At 46.0% G+C, this 27988-nt stretch overlaps 1 protein-coding gene across 1 annotated transcript; it reads left to right on the forward strand.

Moving 5' to 3' along the window:
• The first annotated feature begins 1634 nt into the window (after positions 1-1634).
• Positions 1635-27264, forward strand: LOC140216721 (uncharacterized). The gene is made up of 12 exons (XM_072287166.1): positions 1635-1817; positions 2324-2506; positions 5078-5215; positions 8386-8495; positions 12418-12543; positions 15039-15158; positions 16450-16587; positions 17850-17978; positions 18112-18251; positions 19344-19476; positions 23965-24167; positions 26815-27264. The coding sequence occupies exons 2-12, from the start codon at positions 2415-2417 to the stop codon at positions 27136-27138; spliced, it is 1653 nt and encodes a 550-aa protein (XP_072143267.1). The 5' UTR covers positions 1635-1817; positions 2324-2414; the 3' UTR covers positions 27139-27264.
• The last annotated feature ends 724 nt before the right edge of the window (positions 27265-27988 follow it).

The following is a 27988-nucleotide window of genomic DNA, read 5'->3' on the forward strand; positions in this document are numbered from 1 at the left end:
AGATAGGAGAGAGAAAGAGAAAAAGTTAATCTGTGGTACTTCTTTGAACAACAAACACCGTCTCCGTTCTCACTGCCCGTTGCTATGCTGTGGTCACGGCCACTCGACTTCACCGCGCTAACAATTTTGTCTGTTTTTGCTGCAGGTGAATTTTCGTCACGAGGAACGAAGGCCGAACTTCTCCCTCTATCTTGTCTTTTAGTTAGGGCCGAAATCTCAGCGTCGTTACGTCACTGTGAGGTAACGCATATGAAGTTAGTATATACCTGCGTTTGGGCGGTCTCGACGCAGGTAAAATGTTGTCAAATATTTGATATCTATGGAAGAAAGCTCTTTGTCAATAAGTAGTTAACTGGACCAAAGCAGACGTCTTAGAAATCAGTGACGCAATGGCAAGCTGGTACATGAACTTTACGGCGACGTCGCCACCGGTCTATCATTTTTTTTTTCCTTACGCTTACCGAGCATCCTCTCACAGTGAGAATGGCAGTTCGCTGTTGCGTAAGCATAATTTACTAATACCAGTTTAACATCTACTTTTACTCTTTAGTGACCATCTGCTAAAATTCGGAGGACGCTTAAGCTTTGCCTGTAAGAGTGGAACGCGATAGCATTCAAAGATAATTGACTGCTTCTCAAGTCTCCCGGCACCTGCAGCTTATGTAACCGTAATGTTTACCGGAAAACACCCGCAGCGAACGCTTATGCATGAAGGCGAGCTCTCTGGTAGAAACGCGGCCTCTTGCGCGAGCCGCGGACGCGCGGGGGCGAGCGCCATCTGGATGGTGTTGCAAGGAAGCGGGCGGGACGTCCTATGAATGGTAAAAACGCTGGAAAAGGGGTTCGTGTTTGAGTTTCCGCATATTAGAATTTTTCCCGCATACTAAAATTACAATCCAACGCTATCATGTCTGTATAGGTTGTGTGAGTCGTATTTTACAATTTTTCTGACGCATTTCACTTTGAGAAATTCAATTAGTTCCGTAACGTCTTTGCGTTACACGGAGGGCCAGCGTGGTTTGATATACGTGGTTCGAAATGATTTTTCTCTCACAAGATGGTCGACGCTGGACGCGACCTCTCGCTGGCGCTGGAACCAAATCCACAAAGCTTTTCCCTCATAAGTGCCATTTTTCTATTGACCTGTCGCCGCATACGCTAATGGTTCATCGGAGAATTCTAGCGTAAGTACTTATTTGTAAGTTCGGGAGGGGGGGGGGGGGGGGGGGCTGATGTTTTGGCGCGGAATTCAAACAATGTAACCTTGACATCGACTCGTTTACTCTTCTTATAATCGAGCTGGCGCCGCAAAATTAACGAAAATGGTGTTCTAACAAACTACTTTGTGAGTATAAACGATTTTTTACTCTTTAGTGACCCCTATAAGGAACAGAATATTATTCGAGGGACACACTGAAATAAAAAGAGGGGAAAGGGGGTATACATTAAAAGCACAAGCTTTCGTTTACACGTCTTCCCATTCTGGGGTTCCTTTCAACGCAGCCCGCTGCCGGCTGGCTCGTGTTTACGCTGCTGTCGGTGGGCAAGCTTGCCCTCTCAGCACCTCTTCCCTCCTCTGCTCTTTCCATCACGCCGTGCGCGGCGGCCAAACACCGTTATAGTGCCCGCTCGCCGCGATAGGCTGCTGCTGCTGTTGCTGCTTCTGCTGCTGCTCGAGAATCTCTGGGCGCTGCGAAACAGTCGAGAGGAGAGAGAACGGCCCCCAAGCCAACTTGAAAATTTGCATGAGGTGGCTGCTTCACCTTGGCCCCAAGACAGCTCGTTTGTTAACCAGGACTTCTGGCGTCATTAGCGATGTGAGTCCTTTCGCACTTGTAAGGTTGTCTTTAGTATGTGTGCGTGTGCTTCTTTAGTTGCAGCACAGTTCGTCTTCAGAAGAACTGTAAGAGAACATGGACTGGATTCACAGCGCTTTTCGTTAGTAAGAAGCGTTTGCCATTGACCGGCTGCCTTCTTTAATATGTCCGGCATCAGCATTGGCAGGCACTTGCTGTGCGTGCGTGTGTGTATATTGTATGTGTTTGCGATTTCATATGTGGTTGTGTGTGTGTCACACACGCGTGTCATATTGACACACACGTGTCAAACGGGTCAATTTTCGCAAGTAAACGCTCGTGTGTTCCTTAATTGTGTAAGGAGTGAGGCTTAATGCTTCGGAGGCCAACCTAACATTGTAATGTTGCAAGCGGAATTACGGAGACGTGTTGTTCCAGTCACGCACAATAGCCGAGCATGCGCGATAGCGATGATGTTGCTGTAAGCCAGAGCTTTCAATGAGTCCTTCATTTTTTTTTTTCTCTAGAAGCTGGAAACAACACACGGTGGGCCTATGTCGCTGACGCTTTCGTCGTCGGCCTAAAGGTCTCATCAGTGGGCCAAGGGTCACCCGAGCAATGCGTCCCATCTGGGCGGTGCTGTGCTTACAAGTATGCACGGTCACCGACTTGGCGCTCGGCGCGGACGAGATTCAGCTCGATCCAAGCATGTGAGTGGTGATTGTTGCCATGGCGTTTTATTGGACGCATTTCAGTGCTCCAGCTTGCGACAGAAAGGATGTTCCACGTCCGCCGCCAAGGTTTGTGAGTGGTGGCGCTGGCTAACACTCCCAGGGTTAGTTGTAGTAGTAGTAAAGCATTAAATACCTAAAAAAAAGGGGATGGGAAAACGGCGCCGCGGTAGCTCCATTGGTAAGAGCATCGCACGCGTAATGCGAAGACGTGGGATCGTTCTCCACCTGCTGCAAGTTGTTCTTTCATCCACTTTCATTTCAGTTAATTTATCATTTCTTTAATTAAATTAGTAAGTGCAAGTAATTAGGTTGTCCTTGGTGTCCCTGTTTGTTGGCTTCTTATGATACGATTAATAAAAATCGGGCCCCTCGGTTAAGCCCCTTTCTTCTCATTGAGCGTGTTTAGAAAGAGAGAGAGAGACATTCAGACAGACCGAGAGAAGCGTATTGATGTGCCCAGAATGAGCAGGAGTGGCGTGCCTGTGACCTGCTACTCCGCGTGGAAGCAAGCAGGAAGCGAAGAGCGAAATAAAAGGAACTAATGGTTGGAGTTGAAAGGCAGTTGTACAATGAGCTGTGAAAGAACGTTCTACGGTCGGTATACACACGCCATGTTAATATGGACAAACTGTGGCACGTATACCTGCAGTTCGCGCGCCAGGCGCCATGTATACAAGCGCCATGCATACAAGCCGGCAAGCAAAATACATGCGAAGTTTACCGCCACGTTGAAACGTCAATATGCTGCGGTACCAGGAAGACAGAGTGAAAGAAGCTGAATTTCGTGATCTATTGGTTTTAATCTAACATTTTTTTTAATGCTGTGTACTTCTCTTCGTCTTTGTAGCCACCCGAAAATTCGGGTTTGTTTTTCTTTTTCTCTTTTTGCAGTGACCATATTTCCTAGAACACTCGCCGATATTTTCCAGTTGGTAATCTTTTTTGTGAAGCTTTCTTTCTTCTTTTTTGATGAATATTAGTTTCACGAATTTCGTTGATACGCTGAAACATAATGCATGACTGCATATTCGGCTTTTTGACACAGTAGTCACGTCCGACAAGAAAGTTTTCGCAAAGCAGCCGATTTCATGGGCAAAACTCCATACGTCGATGTAACGATTAAGAGAGTGTATTTAATATTCGAGCAGAAATAGAGTGCGACTTTATTTGTAACATTAAGCGGGTACAGACTCTTAAAAAAAATGACAAGGTAGACACGACTCCCCGCTGCCATTCACCAAACTTGCGCAGTTCATACCCCACAGCACGAAGAATGTAAGGACCCGGACCGGGGCTCCCCGAGCCCTCTGACGTAGCACAACAGACGAGTAGAACTCCCTGGAATCACCAATTTTTAATGTGAAAGTGCTCCTGCCTTGCGCAGAATCTTTTAGAACAACGCATTAATGACTTTGTTGCAATTATCTGACCGGACTTTGTGTTGACTCTAGCGTACATGTGTGAATGGACTTTTTGTTGCTGTGTTCCTGAGTTGAGTTTCCGTTTTAGTGTGGCCTTATTGTATGTACCTACGTCAATGTACTTTGTGTTACTATGGTTCGGAAATGACTATCAGATTTAGTGCTTTTAAGAGATTTCTTTTTTTATATCTGCATACTTCATTTGCGTATCTCTATGCCAAAAGGAGTGGCCGGCGCCAATTAAAGGCGACAACATCCCCAAGGCACCATATCACAATAAAAAAGCTATTTTCACTATATCAATGCACTTATGTTCTCATCTCTGCGCCTCTTACCTGCTTAACTATTTCATTTGTAATTACAGTACGACAGGAACACAGAGAACAGAAACCAAGTGAGCACACAGAGCACTGACTGTCAACTGAACCTTGTTCTAAGGAACAAGAAGGACAAAATAATACGCACGCGTAGTTTCGCACGTTTGAAAATAGCCCCTCTGGGCTCAAGTTACACGTGTTATGCAAACTTTCCTGCAGTCCTCCCCTTCCCCTCTGCCTTTTTTCTTATTTTTTAAGCGCATGCGCCCTCCAGCATCTAGAGTACCAAAGTGAAGGTCACCGCGCGCTCTTGTAGGCAGTACCTTTTGATTCATGATTGCTACAGAAATAGTTCTGTATTGAGTATTTTTTTCTTTTCTTCTTTTTCTCTCACATTTCGCACCCCTTTCCCCTTGCCCGGTACAGGGTAGCTAACCGGAGATATCCTCTGGTTAACCTCCCTGTATTTGCCTTTCTTTCTTTCTTTCTCTCTCTCTCTCTCTATCGGAGGAAAGTACATCAGCTACCAGCAATCTGTCTAAGTCAATAAGAGCGTGCTCGCTATTGAAGATTTTTCTTCCCGCTCTCATTATAAGCTTTCTTACTTTTATGGATTAACAATTTAGCAACTATAAATAATCACAAATCACAGAGTCGCTCAATAAGGTGACCAATTCAGAATGAGCATTATAAATCGAGTATAGACGCGTGTTTGCGAAATCCTCGCAACCGTGTCTGACAGCTACTCTCGTTTTTTTTTTTTACTTCGACGTTCGGAAACCTCATCCTGCGTTCACTCCGCTCTGCAGGCCCAACGTGTGTGCCTACCGAAAATCTGAGACGGTGCGCGTTTCGAAGCCGAGTCGGCGAGCACGCACGCAGATTGTGAAGATACGGATCGCCAACTGCTCCCACGCACAGGCGGAGTGCTTCGAGTACCAACCGAGGTAAAGTACCCGGAAAAAAAGACACTAAACACTGTTAAGAAGGTGTACACCCCTTTGGGTCGCGTCTTGTTTCACAACAGTAAGCGTCATCTGTCTTGCCCGCATTTCCTTTCTTTAACGTGGCGAGCCCAGTATTTATAGGTCACGAACGGCTTGCGCTTTATCAGCGTGACATAGTATTCTCGACGGGAAAGTAGCGTAGCCAGCGCTGAGTTTAAAAGAAAGGAAACGCAAGCAAGACAGATGACGATTACTGTTGTGCGTCAAGATAAGCCCCAAAGGGTGTAAAATTTGCTTAAGAGTGAAGGGAAACGCTAAATCAGTTTTTTACCGATAAGGTGTTCTTTCAAAACACCATTCTTTTTAATTTCGTGTCAAGAAGCTGATTATTAGAACAGAAAATGGAGGGCAGTTTCACTTTCTTGTTTATTTCATGCCGACACACCAACGCCGGTTTACGTCAGCATGACGTACGTCACAAAGTGCGGAATATCTTCGCGTATTCGGGTCACCGTGGCTTTGTAAAAGTACTCGAAACTTGGTAAATTCAGTATTTGGTTCCTTTGGAACACGGTGTGGTCCACATCCTAGGCGGGAAGAAATGACTAGACCCGAGTAGACTCAGGCAAAAACACGTGACGTCACTGCGAGCTAGTGCGGCAACTTGAAGGCGGCGGCGCCACCTGTCTTCCATTTTTCTTTTTGTGTTGTGTCCCTCTTTGGCTTACCAAGCCTATTCTCACGGTAAGAGTGGATTTCTTCTTTCTTTTAATGCGATAGCGTTGAGAGCGCCACGTCGCAGAAAATCCGGTGTCGGCTTCGGCATTGTTGGCCACACGGAGAAGTACCGGTATATTGCTGAATGACATGCGGTATAAGCGGGCTATATTGCCGCACCATTCTATCACTAAAGTTGCTCATACCTTGTCTTACATTCTTGACAAGGTTATTCCTCGGGATTTTGAGATTGACGGCCCGCATACAAATGTCGAGAAACAAAACACTGACAGCCCATGCCTTTTATGTTAAATCTCCACAGGCTTAAATATTAAAAGTGCGAAACAGTAACAGAAACTCGAAAATGATGTCATTCTTTCTTGGCGCGGCTGTGCACAACCTCCGGAATTAGTCCACTTAAGAGGCCGCGTTTCTACCAGAAAGCTCGCCTTCATGCGTAGCGTTCGCCGCCAGCGTTTCCCGGTAAACATTACGGTTACATAAGCTGCACTTCCCGGGAATGGTGAGGAGCAGTCAGCGATTCGACTCTTTTAAAGGCGAAGCTTCAGCACCCTCCAAGTTCATGTCTTTGTCTTGGGAAATGTTAACTTTACTAATACAGCTCAAATTATTTTTCTCTTTAGTGTTCCTTAACGCGAAATGTTTCCGAATGAGGTGATGCTAAGGTTAAAGAGATCCTGAGGACAAATAATAAGCGTTAGCTTAGATGGCACTTCTGCTATACCTACTACGTCGTCAGTCTCATCTTGAGTAGAGGCTAGGTATGCAAAAAAAAAAAAACGTGAGAATACGGTTGCTGACGCCACCTTGTCATTCCCACACGATAGCCCGGGCCGGCTTGAATTTCAACAACGTTGGCTTGGGGATTGTTCATCGTTCATTAACCGAGAAGAATTAGGTTGCATTCGACCCATTTCAATGTTAACAAGATGCGATGATGTTACGATGGTGATGAAGATGAAAAACTAAGCAAGATCACGGCCTCCAAGGTCTTCAGAGCACTCCCTGCATAAAAGCCACCCGAATTCGCGAAAATATAGTGTGAAATACCCGAGTCCCGCTAGCGCTAGCGCCATCGGAGCGAAATTAATGTGGCCTCGATTTTATACGCAAATAACCGACCATTTACTTTTTTTTTCCTATGACACGAACGATGAGATCTGTGAATCCGGGTGTGAATTCGGGCCCTGCAGAGGAGCGTACTAGCAATAACAAAGCCATGGGGTGTGAGGCGGAGGGGTAATTGATGATACCCGCAACGTGCCAGCCGAAAGTCCAGTTCCGGGTTCTCTACCACGGGCCCCTTTTCAAAATAAACTCCTCGCCGGTACGTACCGGCGTACTCCAAGCAGATCGAGCAAGCAAGCGCCAGGCTGTAAATCACATCGACGGGCCTCTTCCGGCGTGCCTCCCTTCAGATCATGCCGGTGGCTGAAACCACTCAGTGCCTCTAGACTGCTCGTGCGCGCCACCGACACCAATGCCAAGAGGCCGACATTTTAATTCCGCGACAGCTTTTTGTCAGCGCTTATCGTTCGACGAAAGGTGCTACAAGCGTGCCGCGATATTTCAGCACTGTATACACTGATCTCTCTTTGGCTATATTTAAGCATTAGTTAAGGGAGCACTTATGATTAATTAACTCTGTATAATAATACCTCTGCATATTTTTTTCCGAAACAAACCTGTGATTCTGAAGCTTTTAGGATAACCAAGCGGTTACCCTCGAAGGCGAGCTCGAAGTAATATTTACTCGGGACGCATCGCGGCTTCTCGTACAGTACGTGTTCGAAACTCGGTATGCACGGGTGTGTCTGGACTCAATGTAGTGCGCGGTGCAACTTGTCCTCGCCTTTTTTTCTCTCTGAGTTAAAGTGTGTATAATGTGACATGCGGACCTCAAGTCATCCCTTTAGCTAGCTTCGCTGTAGAATTTTGCGAACACGTGGGGTTTCTTTCGGTTTTACAAAAAGCAGATGTTGCTATTATAGGGTGACTAAATGTTATTTTTTCTTTACTTCCAATAAAAAATAAGAAAGAAAGGAAACTTGTGAAGAAACAAAGGGTGGCACAACGAGCAATGGAACTAAAAACGATAGGTTTGAATAAAGATACGTCACTGTACGGGCTACGGGGCTAACGCGAGTTTATTAGACTTTTGACGAGAGCGGGAACAAAGAGCTGGGCAGGTCGCGTAATTCGTATATGCCAGATAACTAGTGGCGCCTATCAGACTAACAGAATGGGGTTAAGGGAAGGGAAACATTGTGATGGAGTGATTGCGCATAGGTACAATTAAGTTCAACTGGTGTGGGATTAGAGTAACTGGAAACACTTGAGGGCTGCCTCTGTCCTTTGTGGTGTGCTTAGACTGATGACAGCGTTGGTGAGTATGAGTTGCTCAGTCGCTTGCGGGCCTTGCTTCCTTCCAGGACAGTTCACTACGTGGCGTACGAAAACGGGCTGGAGCGTCGGTACACCACTGCTTACGGATGTTGCGAGGGCTGGACGAGGCGCAGAGGCGAGAAAGGATGCCTGCAGCGTAAGTGCTTCCAGCCTAAACCTGGCCGATAAGTTTTTTCGTCGCATATCGCGAGTAACACCTCGGCGTCTGCAACCCACTTCTGACGCAAAAAATGTTCGCACCTTCTTACGAGGCATGGGCCAACAGTGCTGCGTGCATGCGACGACTGTGGCAGCGAAGAGAACATCCACCACACATTGTGTTAGTGCCCTTGCTTTGACTTACAATGCGCAGAATGCTCCAAAGCATTCTGCGCAATTGGCGATCGTCCCCTGTCCGTGCCACGTGCCATACTTTAGGCGCATTATGAAAATTTCCAGCGCATAAACACACTAAGAAAGGGAGCAAGTGGACAGAAAGACGCTGTTCAAACAGATCCAGCGTCTTTCTGACCACTTGCTTCCTTTCCTAGAGTTTTTATGCGAAGCATATTACTAGAGCTCAACCCAGCTCCTCAGGCGCGGCGGTGTCGCCTTCAATGACCTTTAGTGACCCCATGCCATACCACGTGACACCGTGACGTCACGACAGAGGAGAAACGGGGCTCCAACTCGCGCCGTCGCTCGCGGCGTCGCGGCGGTATATAAGCAGCTGCGTTTGTTTCTAGGTGGCTTTGGCTCAACTCTTGCAAGATGGGCTGGGTGGGAATCAAACCAGGGTCTCCGGAGTGTGAGACGGAGATGCTACCACTGAGCCACGAGTACGATGCTTCAAAGCGGTACAAAAGCGCCTCTAGTGAATGCGGTGTTGCCTTAGAAACGAGCTGTTTCTAAGGCTCAGGCGTGCGTCGCTTGCTCAGGCGCACATTTCGTTGCCGCGCCGAACGCTGCGTTGCTCGACGCTCACCGCGTCCAATGCGGGGCGCGTAGTCGCTGCGCCGTAGCCCATTGTCTTACACCCCTTGGCGGGTCGACGGAAACGCTGTCGCGTTCCACTCTTGAAGGCGAAGCAGAGTAACGCATGAGTTGTTTCTTCGTCTAGCCGAACCAAATATAGCCAAGCAACAGCAGTTCACCAGGCTAAACAGTGGTTCAACAACTAAAATAAAGGCTAGTATGCTTCGCATCCTGGGCTTAACCTTAGCTAAGCCACAGCCATTTTTTTTTATTATTTCGCTGGAAATTCTTATTGTGCACTTAAAGCAGAATTAACTAGCCCAACCTTCAGCTCTAAAGTGCCATATTTGAACACGGTCCCCATTTATAGCCAGCTCTTCAGGCAATGAAGGAAGTTTTGTTCCTAAAGCGACTTGCCTATATGCGAACGCTACTGACTTCGCGGCGCTGTCCAAGCGCTTGCACATACTCGTCATCTCTCCCCCTTTCCGTACCTATATTTCTCGTCTTCCTATTCCCAATGTACTCTCTCAGCACAGGGTGGCCAGTCAGACACTTTTGTTTTCGGTCTACGTCACCACGCTTTCTCTTCGGCAAAGGCTAAAATTAAATTTAATTAAATGTTGGCATCTTATTTGACAAAACCACTAATTACGAGGCACGCTGTAGTGGGGGATTCCGGATTAATTTTGTACCACTTGAGATTCTTTAACGTGTGCCTAAATCTAAGTACGCGAGCGTTTATTTATTATTATTTTTTTTTTGCGTTTCACCACCATAGAAATGCTGCAGCCGCTGCAGGACTCCAACTCACGACCTCGAGCTCAGCAGCGCAATGCGATAGCTCTCAAAGCAGTGGAGTGAAAAAAAAGGATAGGGTATGGAGAAGGAGGCGCGGCACTTTTCAGAACGCAGGATGAACGTTAGGCGAGACTGAAAGGAAGGCCCGTATATATGCAGGTCCAGGGATCCTGGCTGGACACCTGGGACACAGCATTGTGTCCCACACTTTCCACTTTTTTGGGGCGCTATGTAAAGTAAAGCTACCGTTCCATTCTGAGTTTACTCTAAGCTCCTGATTTGAAACTTACGTAGCCACCGACGCAAGCACGCGGTGACCTGCAAAGTTGTTTGAGTACATAAAATGGGCTCGTCCTGTTTACGTGTACCTTTTTCGTCCGTGCTTTTCGCGCTCCCCTGTCTATACTTGCTCGAACAGTCCAATCAAACGCTCTCCGCATTTGTGGAGGTGACTTTTGTTTGGTTTCGAAGCGAATAGCATTGCTTACCGTAACAGCACTGCCTACCGTAAGGTTTTTCTTATTTGATTGGCTGACTACAGACGAGGAGCGCACAGAAGTGGGGAGGGTTCGGCGGGTATGAGCTAGCACAGTGGAAGCAGATAGCCTGGTGAGGAGTGGTGCTGGCGTCTCCGATTGGTCCGCTTCCCCTTGCTTAGCTTACGGGGCATTAAATATGCCGCCAAGATGGTTTCTCAGGAAAGCAGTTGGCAGAGCGATATCGTACACGTGCCGAAAGAGCTCGGAAACGGTATACTGCCTCGAAAAAAAAATTTTGTACGCAAGGAAAACCATTCTCCAGGGCGATCAGCTGACAGCTGTCTTTATTTTACGAGCGAGGAGTTTTCGGGCGATTAAGAAAAAAAAATAGTTTGGTTCAGCATGTTTACGTATCTTTAATGCGCACATGCCACTTTGTTGTGGTGAGTTTTCGTGGTCTCGTGACTTCACGTGACAGACAGGCGAAGTGGGCGCGCCCTGGAAAATGTTGACCAATTAGCGGTGGTCGCATGCCTACAAAAGCGTAGAATCAGAAATAACTTTTTTGTTTTACTTCGGCGTCATCGTGCGTAATCGGCCTGTACATTTGGTTCTGACATGGAGAATTTCCCCGTGTTGCATGACTTGACGTTGCAGACAGACGTCGTGGATGTGGACCGAAAATTTTTTGGCCAATCGCGGAGGGCTAGTGACGGAAATAGAATAGAAGCAGATAGGAATAGCTTTACATTGCAGAGCCCTTCGTCTGTACCTCGCATAACGTTAGTGCTGGCAATCCAAACTTCCAGAGGTTTCACACTCATTCGAGTATGTTTTTGGTTCTAAATAAAACAGTGCTGCAGGCACCCTTTAACTCTGCGCGCCCTGTACGCAAATCACATGTGACATGGGAGCACGTCTTCCCCTTTGCAGGAAATTACACGCTCGCCTCAGGGTCCAACAGCGTTCGAGACAGGATAGTAGCAACGTGCTCAGAGTTAAATAAAATCCACGTAACTCTCATACACGCTAAATTGTGTAATTTTTCACTCCATTTACCTTTACAGCCTGTAATTTGTTTGTGTATAGCAGTGCAAACTAGACCGGTCCGTGTCACAGAACATCCGCGTTTATACTCCGTTTTCTCTTGTAGTCCTTTGGCGCTCTACATCAGAAGTTCCTACCCTCGATTCGCGTAGGGCAGCAGCAGCCAGGCACGCCGCCAACGCTGGCCGATCCGACGAAGAGTCCGGACGGACACAGACGCACGCCCCGTCGAGGAATTCTCGAAGCGAATGCCTGCCTGGGCGGCGGTTCCTATTTTTGCTAAAGCGCGCGCGGTGTTTTGGCGCTGCCCCAGGCAGCAGCCCGCCGCCGAATTACGCCAACGGCCCTCTGCCGGGCAGTCTCTCTCTCTCTCTCTCTCTCTTCCTTTCCCTTCACTATATATATATTTTTTCAAGCTTCCGAACCTATCCGTCCCTCGTGCGCATACAGCAAAAGCTTCTTGCACCCCTTTCTTTCTCTCTCCCAAGTCTCGCTGAAGCAACCGTCGCACAGACCTCCTCTCTCAGGGTTGCCCACGCTAACGCGGAGGCAACCATGTGCGTCTCAGCCGGCGGGAGAGGACGTCTTCTTCTGACGTCAGGGTAGTTACGACGCGCCGTGATGATGAATTGAGGGGGTGGGGAGGGCGGCGGCAAAGCGTAAACAATAGAAAGCCTAATCTCGAAGAGTGGATACGCTCGCTTGTGATGGGGGTTCGCGTTCGTTTCGGCGCTTTCGGCTCCTTCATCTTCCTGGTGTGCTGCTTCGTCCTTCTAGGAACGCTGGCTTACGTGGACGCCGCGCAATGCCTTAACGGCGGCCGCAGTCGACGGCACAGCCGGCAGTTCGGCGAGCCGCACTGCATCTGCCCGCCCGGCTACCAGGGTCCTCAGTGCGAGTCCGGTGAGTGTCACACCTGCTGTTGTCTCTCTTATCTTGCTGTAAAGAAATAATTTGATGAAAGAACAGATGTGAGTGGATGTGTTTAACAAGCTCATCCGTTCTTTTGGCACGCAAGAAGCGAAATGTCAGTAGCGACCAAGCACAATATCAGCGCCTATGCTTTTAGAAACACTCAGATCGCGGTGTTCACAATAACTCAATTTGAGGAAAAGATAATGCGCGAGATGTTGGTAAAGCTTCATTTTTCACAGTGCAAGAAAATGCTATCGACATATAGCAACAAGCACTTCAGTGGTGATTAAATGGAGAAATAAAGAAAGTTGGTGACTTAAAGCACACTTTGTTTGGAGATGGGGGGGATCGACTCTTAAAGAGACAGACAACCGCTCAGAACATGAATCGAGCAGCAAACCTGCAAACCTTTTTCACATGAATCGAGATAACCCCGCTGATGGAATTACTCCCTATCATAGTGGCTAAAACAAGCCACATTTTTCTCATTAAAGGTCGATTTATATTTTTATTTTATCATTAAAAGTCGCGAAAAATAACCTTTGGCGCCCCACGCGGGAAGAACATGAAGCTGCATAAGAGGTCGATCCACAACGTGACCTTCTACTAGTGTACGCGGTTCTTGGTCTTTCTATTAGTATTGAAATGCAGCATATTTTTTATTATAAGTTTTTCCTGACTTACAATGTGCAGACAAGCCTTCGTTTGTAGTGAGCAGAAAAGTGGCGCTGCCTCCACCTTCGTTTTCGATGAGTTGGCTTGGCTCGTCTATCGACAGAACAATGTTGGCGGAGGCCAGCCAGCCATGTCGCAGGCGTGTACTTGGGGGAGAAATGCGGTACAATTATAAGAAAGGTCTCTACAACAGCTCGAACTTATTGCACCAGCTTTTCTTTTTTTTTTAAAGTGGTTGAAAAGGTCAAAATGCGGGTGGTTAACCAATGTTACACTCACTCAGCAGTACGAAAGCAGTACGATGGGCAGCTTTCACAATTTGCGAGGCGGGCTATCGACGTCGCTCTCACTTCTCAGTGTTGCTGGAGGAGGGACTTAGTGGCTGCTCAGATCGAAAAATTGTGCTTACTAAATATCCACGTGCTTTTGAAAGTAACTGCTGCAGATGTAAACACTACCGAGGGTGTGCGTTGCGTTGCGCCATAAAAGACTAGGTTCTTAAAAATTGGTTGTCAGTCCCTTTAAATTTCGCGATCGCAAGTACTCTCAAGCAATTTAAGGGTCTTTTTTTCCCCTATGCACTCCCAGTAAACGACATGAATCGCAATGTGACCTACGGCAGATGCCCGACTGGCGTGTTAAACGTTTGAAAACAACTCGCTTTCTTTACGTTCTTTCCAAGGGCAAGGTTGTCATTCCTAATTGCGTGGAAACAGCGCGAAACAACGAGACAAGAAATACGGACATACAGGGCAGCGACTGTCCTGTCCGTCTTGTCTCGCTTTTCTTTTCTTTTTTCGCGCTGTTTCCCCGTAAGGAAGCCGTGCCAACAAGGTCAAGTTCAGGCCCTTTTGAAGTTGCCGTTCCTCGCATGAAGGACTGTTGTGCTGCCGTACAGTTGTACGTATAAGCTGTTTCTGTGCTTCCATGACTACGTACTCTGTTCTATGCAGCCTGAACAAGGTAATCCTTTCAGTCACTGCGTACTCGTTTGTGGATGCGACTTATTTTCGCCATTTCTGTGCAGTGGTTGCAATAAATAGACAACGAACGTTAAGATTTGAGTAAATTGAACATTCTGCTTTCCTAAGTACACCTATTTCAATTGTGAGTGAAATATGTCACTTCAGATGACCGCTTTAGTGAAGGCACTGCCATGTTTGACGGGACGCTTGAAGTGGGACGTTTCGGTGATAATTGCGAGAGATCTTCCTTTTTACCTTATTGTAATACTTGCACCCAATAATTAACATGCGCATCCAATTCTAGCGGGTGATTTAATATTTGTATTGAAGAGACGTAGCATGACTGACTGTACTATAAATTAATATTTAATTGCTATGTAATTATGATGGGTCACCATATAAAATGCACAGAGTCATTCTCCCACCTTGACTTGCTTTCTATGGAGTCTCCAGTACCTTGGCGCAAAAGTATGTAAATTTCGCACATTTATCTACAGCCGATCGCAATTCGTGAGACTGAAGAAGGTGATGGAGCAACTAATTATTTGTCGTTTACGACTTACCGCATTGATTACGCCTTCCGTTTACATTTAGCCGCAATGGGAAACGTGTTAAACTCAGCACCGACGACTCGTTAGGATCGGCTTAAGTCGGGGTGGTTGGGCAGCCGCAGGTGATGAAAAGAGCGTCCCGACAAAGCTTTCTATAGCAACGGGTTAACTTCACATTTGACCTCGTTGGTTTCTGTCACCGTCCGAGAACGTCCTGCACTCGAACCATTCTGCGTGCGAGGATGCAGTTTTTCGTTCAACGTATCGTGACGCATCCGTGCTCGACTCGCAGACGTGGACGAGTGCCTGGCCGAGAACCGCTGCACCCACGACTGCTTCAACACGTTCGGCTCGTACCGCTGCTCGTGCCATCCGGGCTACCAGCTCGCCGGTGACGGGGCTTCCTGTTTCCGTAAGGATGACGCAAACGCACCCCCCTCATACACTACAGCCCCGAATGTCCTTGCTACTTTCTTCTCAACTCGCAACAGCGCAAGTTGCAGTGCCAGCTGGCAAGCAGGCGCGTGTTGCGTTAGCGGGTTGAAAGCTCGCGCCGTCGCCGCAGCATGTCGAGAGTATAGACTGTGCTACCTGCTCACCTTTACCTGTGGAAATAGACGCTTGCTACCTGCCAAGCTCAAGTGGCTGCACTAAAATTGAGTGCCTGTGTCTTGTACTGGAGTTATTGGCTGTGTGTTTCTTACCTCCAGGGCTTAAACTATGGGTCAGAACACAGCGTTCTCTGGGTTACAAGCAAGCGCTCAGAGAACGTATGGTCATTTGTCTATTACTTGTGTGACGCATGTGATCAAGTCCCGCACGCCTGGAATACACCGCTATGCGTGGTGACGGGACCCGTCACGGTAGTTTAGCGGCTGGCCACAGCCTTGCGCTGCTTAGCATGATGTCGTGGGTTCGAGTGGACCCATGGCGGTCGCTTAATTCCTGGGCGTGTGAGTAGCAAAAACGCTTGAGGTATAGGTGTAAGATCATTTAGACCAAGTGGTCTAAATTCATTCGATCAATTCAAAAGGAAACTTCGGCCTTCGTTTCTTTTCCCCTAGTAATCATCACAAGTCGGGCGAATTGGATGAACATGTGGATTTGAGAGAATACTTTACGATACCTAACAATCGATTTAGTGTTGCTTTTTAGTGTCCTGATAAAGTCGCACGAAAGCACGAGCTACATTGAGAGCGATGTTGTAGCTTCTCTGATGCGTGTAGGCATCACCTTTCATATTTCGTCGAGCACGTAGTACACACGAATGTACAAACTGGCAAGTGGGATGGAATACAGGTCAGCCGATCCAGATCAATTCGTTCTGACTTATACGACTGATTTGACTTTGTAATCAAGTTTGGTTTCAGACAGATGAAATTGCTGAACGGAGTGGGGGTAGCATTTCCTTTATTGCTAGTTTTCTCGTTAAGCAAAAAGATGTTTCTTTTGTTAGTTGTAATCAAAGTACGAGCACTTCTTTTTTCCGGTTGCCATCGAACGTTGCCTATGAATATCACAATGTGCTGCGCTGGTGCGCACAGATGTTAATATTTTGATGTTTTGCTTGCGGCTCTGGAGGCAGTAAACGAGATGCTTCCGCATACGAGAACACCTCTTGCAAAACTTGAAAAAGAAGTGATTCGGCTACGGCGACGCTCTGTTTCGCCATTTTTGTATAAATAACGATTATTTCGTTACAGGCATCGATGTACAGGAGATACATGAGTGTGGCGTTGACAACGCCGGTTGTGAGCACAACTGTCGCATCACTCGGTCCGGACCGGAGTGTTCCTGCCGCGAAGGCTACAGACTTCTTTCTGACAAGAAGTCTTGCGAAGGTAGCCTTTCGTGCTTTGTTTTCTTATATTATTCTATCTCCATCTTTTCTCATTTAGTCGATAACGTTTCGCTTGCGCACACTTGTACGCTTACACCGCCGGGTTTCTCTTAGTTCGAACATTTTCTTTAATCGCATCGAGTGCACGTGATAACGCCACTTGGTCTGCTGGGGTGGATCTGAAGAAGCGGACATCACATGTACGATAAATCTCAATGTACACAGGTAGCCTATTGGAGAGATACATCAATTAACTTTTTATTCATTATGACGCATGTCAGAAAGATTGCGAAATCGAGGCCGAGTTGTGGTGAAGTGACGCCTGCTTAACAGAGATTACATGACTAGCGCTATTTTCGAGGTATCCATCCGTAAAGAAATCTCGTACATAGTATTTCCGTTGCAGTTACCGGTTTATCTGAAGTATTACTCTGCATAGCAGTTTAGGACGATGTTAACTGCAATGCCTACGCATTTTTATCTCATTTGGGGACGGCTATCTCGGAAGTGGTGCTAGAATAATGATTTCTGTTAAGCAGACATGAGGGTGTCACTTTTGCTTGGCTCAGTTTTGCAGATACAACGTGTATCCAAAGTAAATCACAAAGCAATTAATTCTTGAGTTAATTGATGAATGTTTTAATCAGCCACTTCGATACCGCGATCCACCCGTAAAAGCGTAACAGCACTAGTACGTATCACTGGCGATACTTCAAATAAGCTAAGCGAACTAAAATAAATTAACAGATGGTACGGATGATTATTTTCCAGTGCGTCCTTTTACGCACTGGAAAATTGTCACAACAATCAGCAATGTTGAGAGGCAAATTAAGCAGCATCAAGCAATCGTAGAAACGTTCAATCTAACGACATGTTAAACGTCGCATTGTTTAAGCTGTTTCCTCGACGTCTTTGTTCGGAGCATGTTAAGATCGCCCCGCCGCCTAAACGAAGTTGGTGCGTAATATAGAAAGAGCCTTTTATGAAACTGGATTTAGCATTATACCATTGTTCGTTGACATATCTCAGTCGAAGCATGCGTCCGAAAACGCGGAAGATTGCTTCTACTTACAAAGAGCGCAACTGCTAACGTCGGTGACAGTGCATATAACCATGACATCGCAAGTGACTTGCCGTCAAATAATTTTTGTTTATAGAGTTACGTATTCTCGGCTGTTAAAATGCTTACTAAGAGTTATAACAAGATATCTCTTATTGTATCACGCCTTAGTGTTTTTATAATCATATTTTCTTCAAACGGAGACATCGACGAGTGTCTCGAAGAGCCGGGCCGTTGTGAACATCGCTGCCAAAACTTGGACGGCTCCTTCCGATGCACGTGTCCAGCTGGCCTGCAGCTAGCCGAAGACGGCAGGACGTGCAAGCTCGCTCGTAAGTCGTCGGGAACTTCTTACGTAACTTCTCACGTTTACGTGAGAGCGCATAATTACTTAACGGCTATGTGGGTCGCGTTTTTTTTTTTTTGACAATAATTTATTGCATCGTCCCGCGTTTTCGTTTCCAGAATGTGCGGAGGGACTATTCGGCGAGAAATGTGAGCACTCATGTCGTGCCTGCAAACACGGCGCGTGCGATTCTGCCGCCAAGATGTGTCGCTGTCTGCCGGGATACGTCGGAGAATTTTGCAACGCAAAGTGTCCCCAGGTAAAGTGTCGTTAAGCTCGTTTTTGGCGCCAGTTGTCGCCGACGCTAAAAACGCACTACTGATCGTTGGAGATCTTTATGTGGATTACCATGCACGTTTGCTCCGATGTACATTTGCTACCTCACGAAGAACCGCAGCAACGCCCATGAGTCCTTATACGGCCTTCATTTTCTCTTTTTACCATTTGCCCCCCTTACCCCTGTGTGGGGTAGCAAACCGGGCGTGCCTCTTCTCGACCTCCTTGCCATTCCCTTCCTTCATTTCTCTCACGCTCCCACCCGCCTCTCCCACCTTTCATTTTTTCAAATGAGGAAAAGTAACTGATCATCACGAAGAGAAATCCCAGCATCTCTGAATGTCGGTATTAAAAATACCTACTCAAATTAAATAACCGTATAACTGCACCTCAGTATACTTGTATACCCAAACATAATTACTTGAAAGAAACAGTGTACTTCGTAACGCTTCATTTATTGTGAAAAAAGAAACTGCGCTCAAAATAAGAACTCGCTTTAGCGTAGTTATTTTGAGAGCCCCGTACATTCTTTCTTTTTCTTTTAAGTGAGAGCGTAGTGAAAATTTTTGCGCATAAAGGCTGTTCTGGCTCGTCACTCGGCATTTTACATTTGCTCAGCTCTGGATGATGGAAGCGGACAATTGACAATAGTACTGGACTGTGATTATGGGCATGCAATGTTGAAGTATTCGGTGCTGGTGCACAAAGGTCCCAATCAAGACAGTGACACGCATTTCGAAACAACACTGAACTTCGTTCAGAGATAGCGAGCGATTCATTATAACAGAAAGGATGCGAGGCCGGCCTGCGTTACAGTGTTCTATCCTATTACTCAGCGTTGGGGTCTAGAGAGGGAAACGAACAGCGAGGGCAAAACTGAACAAGATGATGATGATGCAGGAAAGAAAGGGTATAACGGAAAACACTTATTACAATCGCATGTACAGTTCTATATTCTTCACAAAAGCCACACTAGCCTTCATGGCCTGGTATACGCGTATTCGCTCCGTTTATGCGATCGCATAACTTCACTTCCTTGGTCTCGAGTCGCAACCTCGGCCGTCCGGTATTGCAGGGTATGTTCGGTGCTGACTGCAAAGAGAAGTGCCTCTGCAACGCTTCCGCCGTGTGCAATCACAAGACAGGCCGATGCAGCTGCACACCGAACGCAAACGGCAAGCATCGTTGTAACGACGTGTGCCCTTTCGGTGAGCCCGTGACCTGCTTTCTCTTAACTCGTTTTGTCTTTTTCTCGCTTGTTTGTCTTTCTTTCACGTTGGTGAAATGTTCGTGCCCATACTATACCGAACGATCTTGAGTCTCGCTTACCTGCGTCGGTGTGAGAGGTAAGAGAAATCTCATAGCAGTAATGTCGCGCAAAATGACTTACAAGCAAATGCATCACGAGTAAAACTTGATAACCTGTTCTTAAAATGGGCGAATATAGGGGACCGGCAGCTGTCTTGCTTCAGCAACCATAAACCTACGCGATCGCACACCAATTGGATGGAATTGCCAGAACGATGGGTGAACTCTAATTTTAGCGCGCGTAATAACAAACAAACAAACAAACAAACAAACAAACAAACAATAATGATGTTTGGTGATATATACATCCTATAAAATTAAAACCTTCACTTACAACTTGACACTACACTAAATCACACTGAACCCCGTACAGGGTTTCATGAACAAACAAATCGCTGTATGTATGTATGTATGTATGTATGTATGTATGTGTGTGTGTATGTGTGTGTGTGTGTATGTATGTATGTATGTATGTATGTATGTATGTATGTATGTATGTATGTATGTATGTATGTATGTATGTATGTATGTATGTATGTATGTATGTATGTATGTATGTATGTATGTATGTATGTATGTATGTATGTATGTATGTATGTCGGCGCCAGGCATAACTGCTTGGAGCCCCTATGAGAGAGCGCACCGTGTTTCAGCTCATAATGAACGCATTTTTGCCTTGGCAGGCAAGTGCCCACAATATACAAGGCTGCAGGCTCTACTGTAATCTCCAAGCTAAAATCAGAGAAGGATGGAAAAATTAGTTGCGAGTTTGGCGCCCCTTTCTGTCTCCTCTTATTTCTTACGACAATTTTACCCTTGTGCCACACGCATTTCCTAAGCTTTGCACCAGCTTGAATAACGGAGTACTCTGATAATCGGAGTTTTCGAGCTTCGGGACAGCGATATGGCATGCCATGCACGAGTTCTAATTCTACCACATCTCGCGCAACTTGCGTGAGCTGCCGGTGAATCTAAAAGCTGGGATGCACTTTGAGGACACCTGTTTGAATTCGGATAAACCGAGGAGAACTGAAGCAGTAGGGAGAAAATCACGCGTAAATGTCAAAAATAGCAGCCGACTTTTTTCATAAAAACAAGACGGAGTTCTTGTCATAACCCTCTGCAGCAGCGCCGACGAGGAATGAAACGCGGACACAGGTTGATGGGGACGAAAGCTTTATTAGGCGCAATTTACTAAAGAACAACGCCACGTGACTTTCTCCGGACCAACGCGAGTTCGAATGAGTACGAACGCACGACGTTTGGACATACTGCAAATGAGTAAATTAAAAAAAAAATGTCTTTTCGGCTTCAGTCACCCATAGCTTTCGCAAAAACAATGGTTCCGCGAGAGTTACAGCCCAGATATTTCTTTCCATTGCTCAAAAGCGATTATTTGCTCAAATGTTGCCGTGCATGCGAGAGAATTAAAGGTGTTTCCCAACCAAAATACGTTCTACCAATGATGAGTAAACCGGAGTATATTGTTCCCATCACCGAACCCAGCCAACAGCTTAATTCTGCAAGGGGACTAGGCTCGTAGGGGCTATCGAGTGGTGACCATACCTTCCATCTCGTTGGCAAGGTGTGGCGGAACTGCCACAACACGAAATTCCTGGCTACAGCTGCGCCACGCGTCTCCATTGTTCGCATTTCACAAGAACAGCGTCATTATGCGGTAGAGAACTTTATAGTGACACAGAGGACAACCGCACTGAAATGCCCTAGGTCCAAAGACAGACTATTAAACCTTTTGCAGGTTCCAGGCTTGGCAAGGTCTACTGTTAGTCACCAGGAAGTAATTAAAACATGACACGTTACCTAATTATACTACGTACATTTATTTATTTCATTTGATTTATTTCGATCGCCGACTGTAATACAGGTTATTGCAAGCTTCACTTGAACGGAAACGGCCCCGCTGCCTCAGCGAGCCCATCCTTTGTCATGTTTTTCTTCCTTTTTTTTTCTTTTTACTTTGAGAACTTTTTTAAAGGCCCACAAAAGTTACGTGGCGCATTCATAATTATTTCTCAGCCCTTTTTTGAGAATAAACTGCAGCATTTGGCCATCAGCCACTGTATGTGCGCCTGTAATAGTGTGCAGTGCTGCGGTCCTGACCTTCGCGAAATGACCTTAAGTAACCTTGATTACTTCCACCGTGATGCAGCTTGCCGCGGCAAGTTAGTCGGCTCAGCGTAACCCTTTCTTCATTTGCTCATACAATGTGTAACGAGCACATTTTGCTGGCGAGGTTCGTCCAGCAATGAGAATTAGTGCTATCGTTTAACAAGAACAGGCGACAACTTTTGCTCAGATAACCGTTTTCAATGTATCAATACATTTTTCTGCAAGCACGCCATACGTACTTAAAACTAAAGGAGGAAAACTTAGAAGGTTAGATGTGCATTGTTCTTGACCGAATAAGTAGCTGGAGCGCTAAACACGCACACGCACGCACAAAAAAATGGAAGCGACTAACGGCGCAATAAGATGTTCACAGACCTTCTTAAGTTTTCGTTCTTTTATAACATGTTCTTTTTTTTTATTCTTATGCTGATAAGTGGATTTTTCCAGTGTTTGCCGGTAGTCTGAAAGTGCGTTGAACAGGGATAGCCTCATGCTAACGTAAACAAACAAGAAATTTGCATTGTAAATGTGGTAATGACATTTATTTGCAATAGTGCGAATCCTGCCTGATGACCCCGAAAAGTGAGAGTGCGAGGTGCAACAAATGTTCAAGATAATATGCATGTCAGTGAGATAATGGGATTTTTCTTGTGAGCCAAAAGTTTCGTATGCGCAAAACCAAGCGACTACAATTAGAAGGGAAATGTTAAATTTGTCTTCAACTACAACGCCGCTTAGTCGACGCTAAATTTTGCAAGCCATGCGATCGTGCTTCATTTCCAAAGCTGCGTAGACTCGTTTACTTGCTCGGAGCGGTGTTTTACGACTGAGTTTAGATATCGCGTCCCTGCCCCCGAGGGCTCGAGTTATATGAAAAAATATATATTATTTGTTTAAGTAAAAGAAGACTAAATTCTGGGAATTTACGAGCCGCACTCACCATAAGATTTCATCCACTACGGTTGCAATCATATATATACGCCGTAGTGGATGAATCCTGAATAATTTCGACTATCTTGGGTTCTATAATAAGCACCTGGCTACACGGGTGTTTTCGCATTGCGCCCGCATCGAAATGCGGCCACCGCGAACGGGGTCGATTCAGCGACCTGGAGCTTAGCGGCTCGACACCATAGCAACTGGTCTACCACATCGGGTTGTTATATGGAGGATACATTCAATATACGACGTTTGTTGTCCTCCTTACGCTGGCTCTTGTGAAGCTAACACTAGAAACAAAAGTACACATAGTACTTGGAGAGAAAGAGAGAGAGAGGGAAATAGAGAGGGAAAGACAGGGAGGTAAATAGTATTGGAGGGCGCTGTGCTGCTTAAGCACGCAGTCAAGTGCACGAGCAAACACACGAAGGTAGGCGTTCCAACAGAATCGTAGCAGACGACAAAGGTCATCCCCGGCTAATGTCACCAGTGCCGCCAATGGTCGCGCACGAGGCAATTAATACCGCACGAAACGGCGCAAGATCCACTGCGCATATTTTTAGGCTTCGGCCGGTGATGTGAACAACAACAACAACAACAAAAAAGGGCGTACCTGGAGAGCTGTGCTTGTCTGACGACGCACTGTACAGCTGCGCTAAACCAGCGTCTAACTGAGAGAACGTAAACGAAGGCCGCGGATTAAGAAATGAAATGCAGGGTAACAAACACAAGGAAGAAGCAGTGTCTCTCAATTTTTTTCACCACTTGGGAGCGCCACCTCCACAACAGAAGGCATAATGGCTATGGAGTCGAGATTAAAGTTTTCTTCTTCTGGAAAGCGTAGCGCTCTCCTACACCGGCGCTTCCTTACTCCAACTACAATACCAAACGAAATAGAGCGAACCTTACTGCGCTCGCTATTGCGTCACTCCTTCACGTTTTGGCCGAAACTGCAATTATAGCGCATGGCCGGTCAGAAGATGGTCATATATTGACTTGGGGATGAAATTTGCTTGTCGATGCGTCTGGCTGAGTGAGAGTCCGATCGGTTTTATTTAACAAATCTGCATGACGCGTGTAGATTACTCAATTACTAAACCTGATCCCTTTGGCGAAATGTGCGTATATATACATGGCTGTCCGATTTCGTTGGCTGTACGTATACGCCTATGTCCAGCCAATCACCAACCACGATAAACTGTTCCTGTCTTATCACGTGCGCATATACCTCAACAGCAGGAACATGCACCTAAAGTATATACCATGTCATTTGTCTTTACTTTTTTTTTTCCTGGAACTCTCATTATGCGTATACGCAGGACGTTTCGGTGACAAGTGCGATCGCCTGTGTCCCGACGACTGCCCGAGCGGCCGCTGTCACCGACGTTTCGGCTACTGCGAGTGTCCTCCCGCCAGCCACGGCCGATTCTGCAACCTCCCGTGCGCGCCATTCACGCACGGACCGAGCTGTGCCAGGGTCTGCAAGTGCGACCGTGCCAACACCGTGCGGTGCGACCCCGTGGTACGAGCCATATTAGTTTTAGCATGGTCGCCAGTGAAGTGTTATTCGTTCCCCTCTTATCATTTTCGGAGCAGCTTTGACGCGAGGCATACTTTTTTAATTGAATTGAGCTTATTCTGCAACAACAAGGCTGCGAGGATTACTATGCCGAAAGCTTCAAGCAGAAGCTTGAGGAGAACCGACAGGGCCACCCGATACGCAGGGCAGCTTCATAGCGGTTAAGCAAAAGCAGGTGTTATACAAAATGCATAACAAGCTTCATACTAAAAGAAAGAACAACCATGGTCAGAGTTATTCAACAAAATTATCGTGGAAACGTTTTGCGCAGTTTTAAGAGAAAAAACGCCATAGCGATGAAAAAAAAAAAAGAAGGAATGAACATGAGCTTATTACGGCAGCAAAAGCCATCGCACGAATATATCGCGTAGCTTTTTTAGAGGCAAAATAGATACATTGAGGCCATTTTCCTTGTGTATTCGATTTAACAGTGCCTGCAAACAAACATGTAGCATTTGGTCACCGTAGTTAGTTCTGCTCGTGTTAACATACCAAGGTTCTCGCTGACGTAATTTACGAAAAGAAATATGCTGGTGTAAGGATGCCAGCTTTCTTAGCACGCTATCATTCTTAATTTTTCCAATTCTATATAAGCGACAAAACCTATATCTGTACAAAGATTCAATTTTTATATATCTAAGCTTTGCAAACAAAGGAGCGGTGTGTCAGAAATATGGGGCCTTGGATACAAGGCGTATTGTTCTTTTTGCAATATCGTCAGTTTATGCATATTCTCCGCTGAAGTCGTTCCCCTGCAGACAAGAATTCCATACAGAAATAAAGAAATAAAACATTGTATAATATAAAAGCATATTAATGGATGTAGGAGGATAACTACAATGGCGATGCATAGTACTTATTGCTCTAGAAAAATTGCTTACTGAATTATTTACTTGGCGATCCCATGACAGTTTCGGAGAAATATACGCCGGGATTTGAAAGACGGCACTATTTCTATTTCAGTATTGTTAATGAATGGAGGATAGTTGAAACTGTTTGTTACGTGTATGAAACATCACTGCCTTTGTTTTTTCTGCGTTAATATTCAGATGATTGTTTGTCGCCCGCGTGTGTATGTTTGCAAGGGTCTCATTGGCTCGATTTGATCCTCTGAGTGAACAGACAATATTAGAGCATCGTCCCGACCGATCATCGGCTCAGAAGGCAGTGAAGGCACTTTTGTGTTTTCTCAGAACTTCTGGTTAGCTCGAGCGACTTTAACTGAAGTGCTGTCCGTACACGTACCTACACCTTCTCTCTCCCTCTTTCTCTTCCCCTTCTCCCATTCCCCAGTGTAGGGTAGCCAACCAGACTAGTGGCTGGTTAACATCCCTGCCTTCCAGTATTCTTCTCTGTCTCTGTCTGTCTCAGAACCTGAGTCGCCATCAAAAAACAGGCTGGTGTCTCCTGCATAAATTACGCACTTTGCAGATGTATCAACATTTCATTGATGTATAGCATGAAAGGATATGGACCCAAGATGCTGCCCTGTCGGACGCCTGTTTTTACCGGTTTCAACTCAGAATGGTCCCCCGCTATGATCTGTGCCTCGAATGCCGTAACGATTGAGTTTAAGTAAAACGTTATGACTGATAAGGTCGAAGGCCTTGAAAAAAATCAATAAAATTTCCATGCATCATTTCTTCCCTAATTTTTTGTAATATAAATTACTTCTGGGTCAGTAGGGCTAATTCAGTGGACCTGCTTTTACAAAAATCAAACTGCGCAGGACTTATAATATTAAACTGATCATGTAAATGAACAAAGCCGTGTTATAATCACATTCTCTAAGCTTTTTGAAAAAACGGGCAGCACTTATAAAAGGAGGTAATTTGAAAGATAATTCTTGTTGCCTTTTTTTAACACTACTGTGACCTTTGCCATCTGCATGCTAAGCGGGAAAACGCCTGAAGATAACACCGAATAAAAATGATTAGAAAACCCAGATTAAACAAATATAACGCAGATTTTTGAAAAATTCAAATTTGTCTCTCTAGTTTCTGTCAGATCTAAGGTTAAAATGTATACGACTGCAGCGATTCGAATCATGGCTTGGGTTGATGGTATCTAAGTACGATAAATTTACTCGGTAGGCTAGCTATACACGATCTCCCAGCTAACTTTAGCCAGAGTTTAAAAATACGCGAATGCCACGTAGCTGGACCAAACCAAGGTAATGTTGTTTGCCGTCGCTTGGAGAGGTATTTTTTTTTTCATTCCGCCTAATTAGATCATTAGTCTTAATTTATGAATACACTTCTCAAATATTACAATTAGATGAAAAGGTGTCAATGATAAATTGCAGAGCGACATGAAAGCTTCTAACACAGCTTTCTGTTGCTCAATACGTGCTACATAAAAGTGTTTTTCCGAGCCGGAAAGAAGTCCGCGAATACACGCAGAACTGCCGCGCGACTGGCCGCTCGAGGGACTTCGCACAATGTGCGCGCGAAATGCTTCCAGCCCCAACCACCCACGTTTTATGCAATGTCCTCTGGGGTCTTTAGAATACTTAAATAAACAAAAACGCGAAGCAATTTGTTCCCGCGTGTTTCGCTAATAACTCCTCGCTCGTCAACCTTGCGTGCAGAGCGGAGAGTGCGTGTGCCGAGCGGGCTTCACGGGCGCCAAGTGCAAGCACCGCTGCCCAAAGGGAACCTGGGGCGCCCTGTGTGCCCACAAATGCAACAACTGCTCCAGCTGCGATCCCATCACCGGAGAGTGCGACCCCCCGGCAGCTGCTGACTGCAAGCGGTCCGGAGAATGCAGCAAAGGCAAGGCAGCAATCGTGTGTGTGTGCGCGTGTGCGTCTGTGTTATTTATTTATTTATTTATTTATTTATTTATTTATTTATTTATTAAATTGCGGTTCAGTAAGAGCAAAACGGCACCTCTTACAGTGGGAAGAGGCTAGGCGTTAGTGAGTTAGAAAGTCGCGCGGCGACGCTGACCTGAAGTGCCGCCCGCAAGGTTGCCGTGGCATCTTTGATTTTAATAGTAGCAACTCAGGTCGGTAGAACAGTTTACCGGTAATACAGTGCGTTATGAACGAATCGGGACTAAGTCTAATAAGTTCAGAATTTATGTCGTCAGAACAACACAAATAAAAGATAACAAATCAAAATCTCTGACGTCGCCGCGACGGACCGGTGCTGCATGAGGTGTCGAGATGAAAAATGCATTTCTTTATTGCACAGCTTGTAGCAAAGAGAGAGAGAGAAAGAGAGAGCAAGGAGAGGAAATGCAGGAATGTTAACCAGACGAGTGTCCGGTTTGCTACCCTACACTGAGAATGAGGGAAAGGGTGAATAGAAAGAGGAAGAGGGTGAGCACTGATTGCACGTGGGAGGATGCGCAGGGACAAGCGGTCTCTTAAATCGGTGCACTTCAAGTACTGTACTAGTAGTGCACGAATCGCTTTTTGTGCGTGACACATGTGGCCACGGTGTAGTAAAACAGGTAAAGACCGCGCACTGTCGTAAGCGATATGAGCGGGAACACAGGAGAGCCTGTCAGATAGCTTCGAACCCTTCTATGGGCGACACGTGGCGGTCGCCGTCGGAAACAAAGTGAAAAGGAGGACACTGTTCTAATAACTGTTGGCACTCACACCATGCGTATTTTTATACAAAGTGCGGAACTTCGCATCGCCAGCGCACATTGATAAAGCTGTTTGATATCGCGGTTACTGATAACTTTCTGCACCAAAGCGTGGCTAATAGTAGTGCTGTTTTGAAACGTAAGCGTTCGAAAGCTACTTCCGT

This window comes from Dermacentor andersoni, chromosome 3 (assembly GCF_023375885.2).
Source record: "Dermacentor andersoni chromosome 3, qqDerAnde1_hic_scaffold, whole genome shotgun sequence".
NCBI classification, from domain to species: Eukaryota; Metazoa; Arthropoda; class Arachnida; order Ixodida; family Ixodidae; genus Dermacentor; species Dermacentor andersoni.

Bases quoted from the DNA above. Each gene is read 5' to 3' on its own strand.
- LOC140216721 (XM_072287166.1), top strand. From the start codon at position 2,415: ATGCGTCCCATCTGGGCGGTGCTGTGCTTACAAGTATGCACGGTCACC. The intron at 2,507-5,077 runs GTGAGTGGTGAT...TCCGCTCTGCAG, and splicing joins ATTCAGCTCGATCCAAGCAT to GCCCAACGTGTGTGCCTACC. The intron at 19,477-23,964 runs GTGAGCCCGTGA...GCGTATACGCAG, and splicing joins TAACGACGTGTGCCCTTTCG to GACGTTTCGGTGACAAGTGC.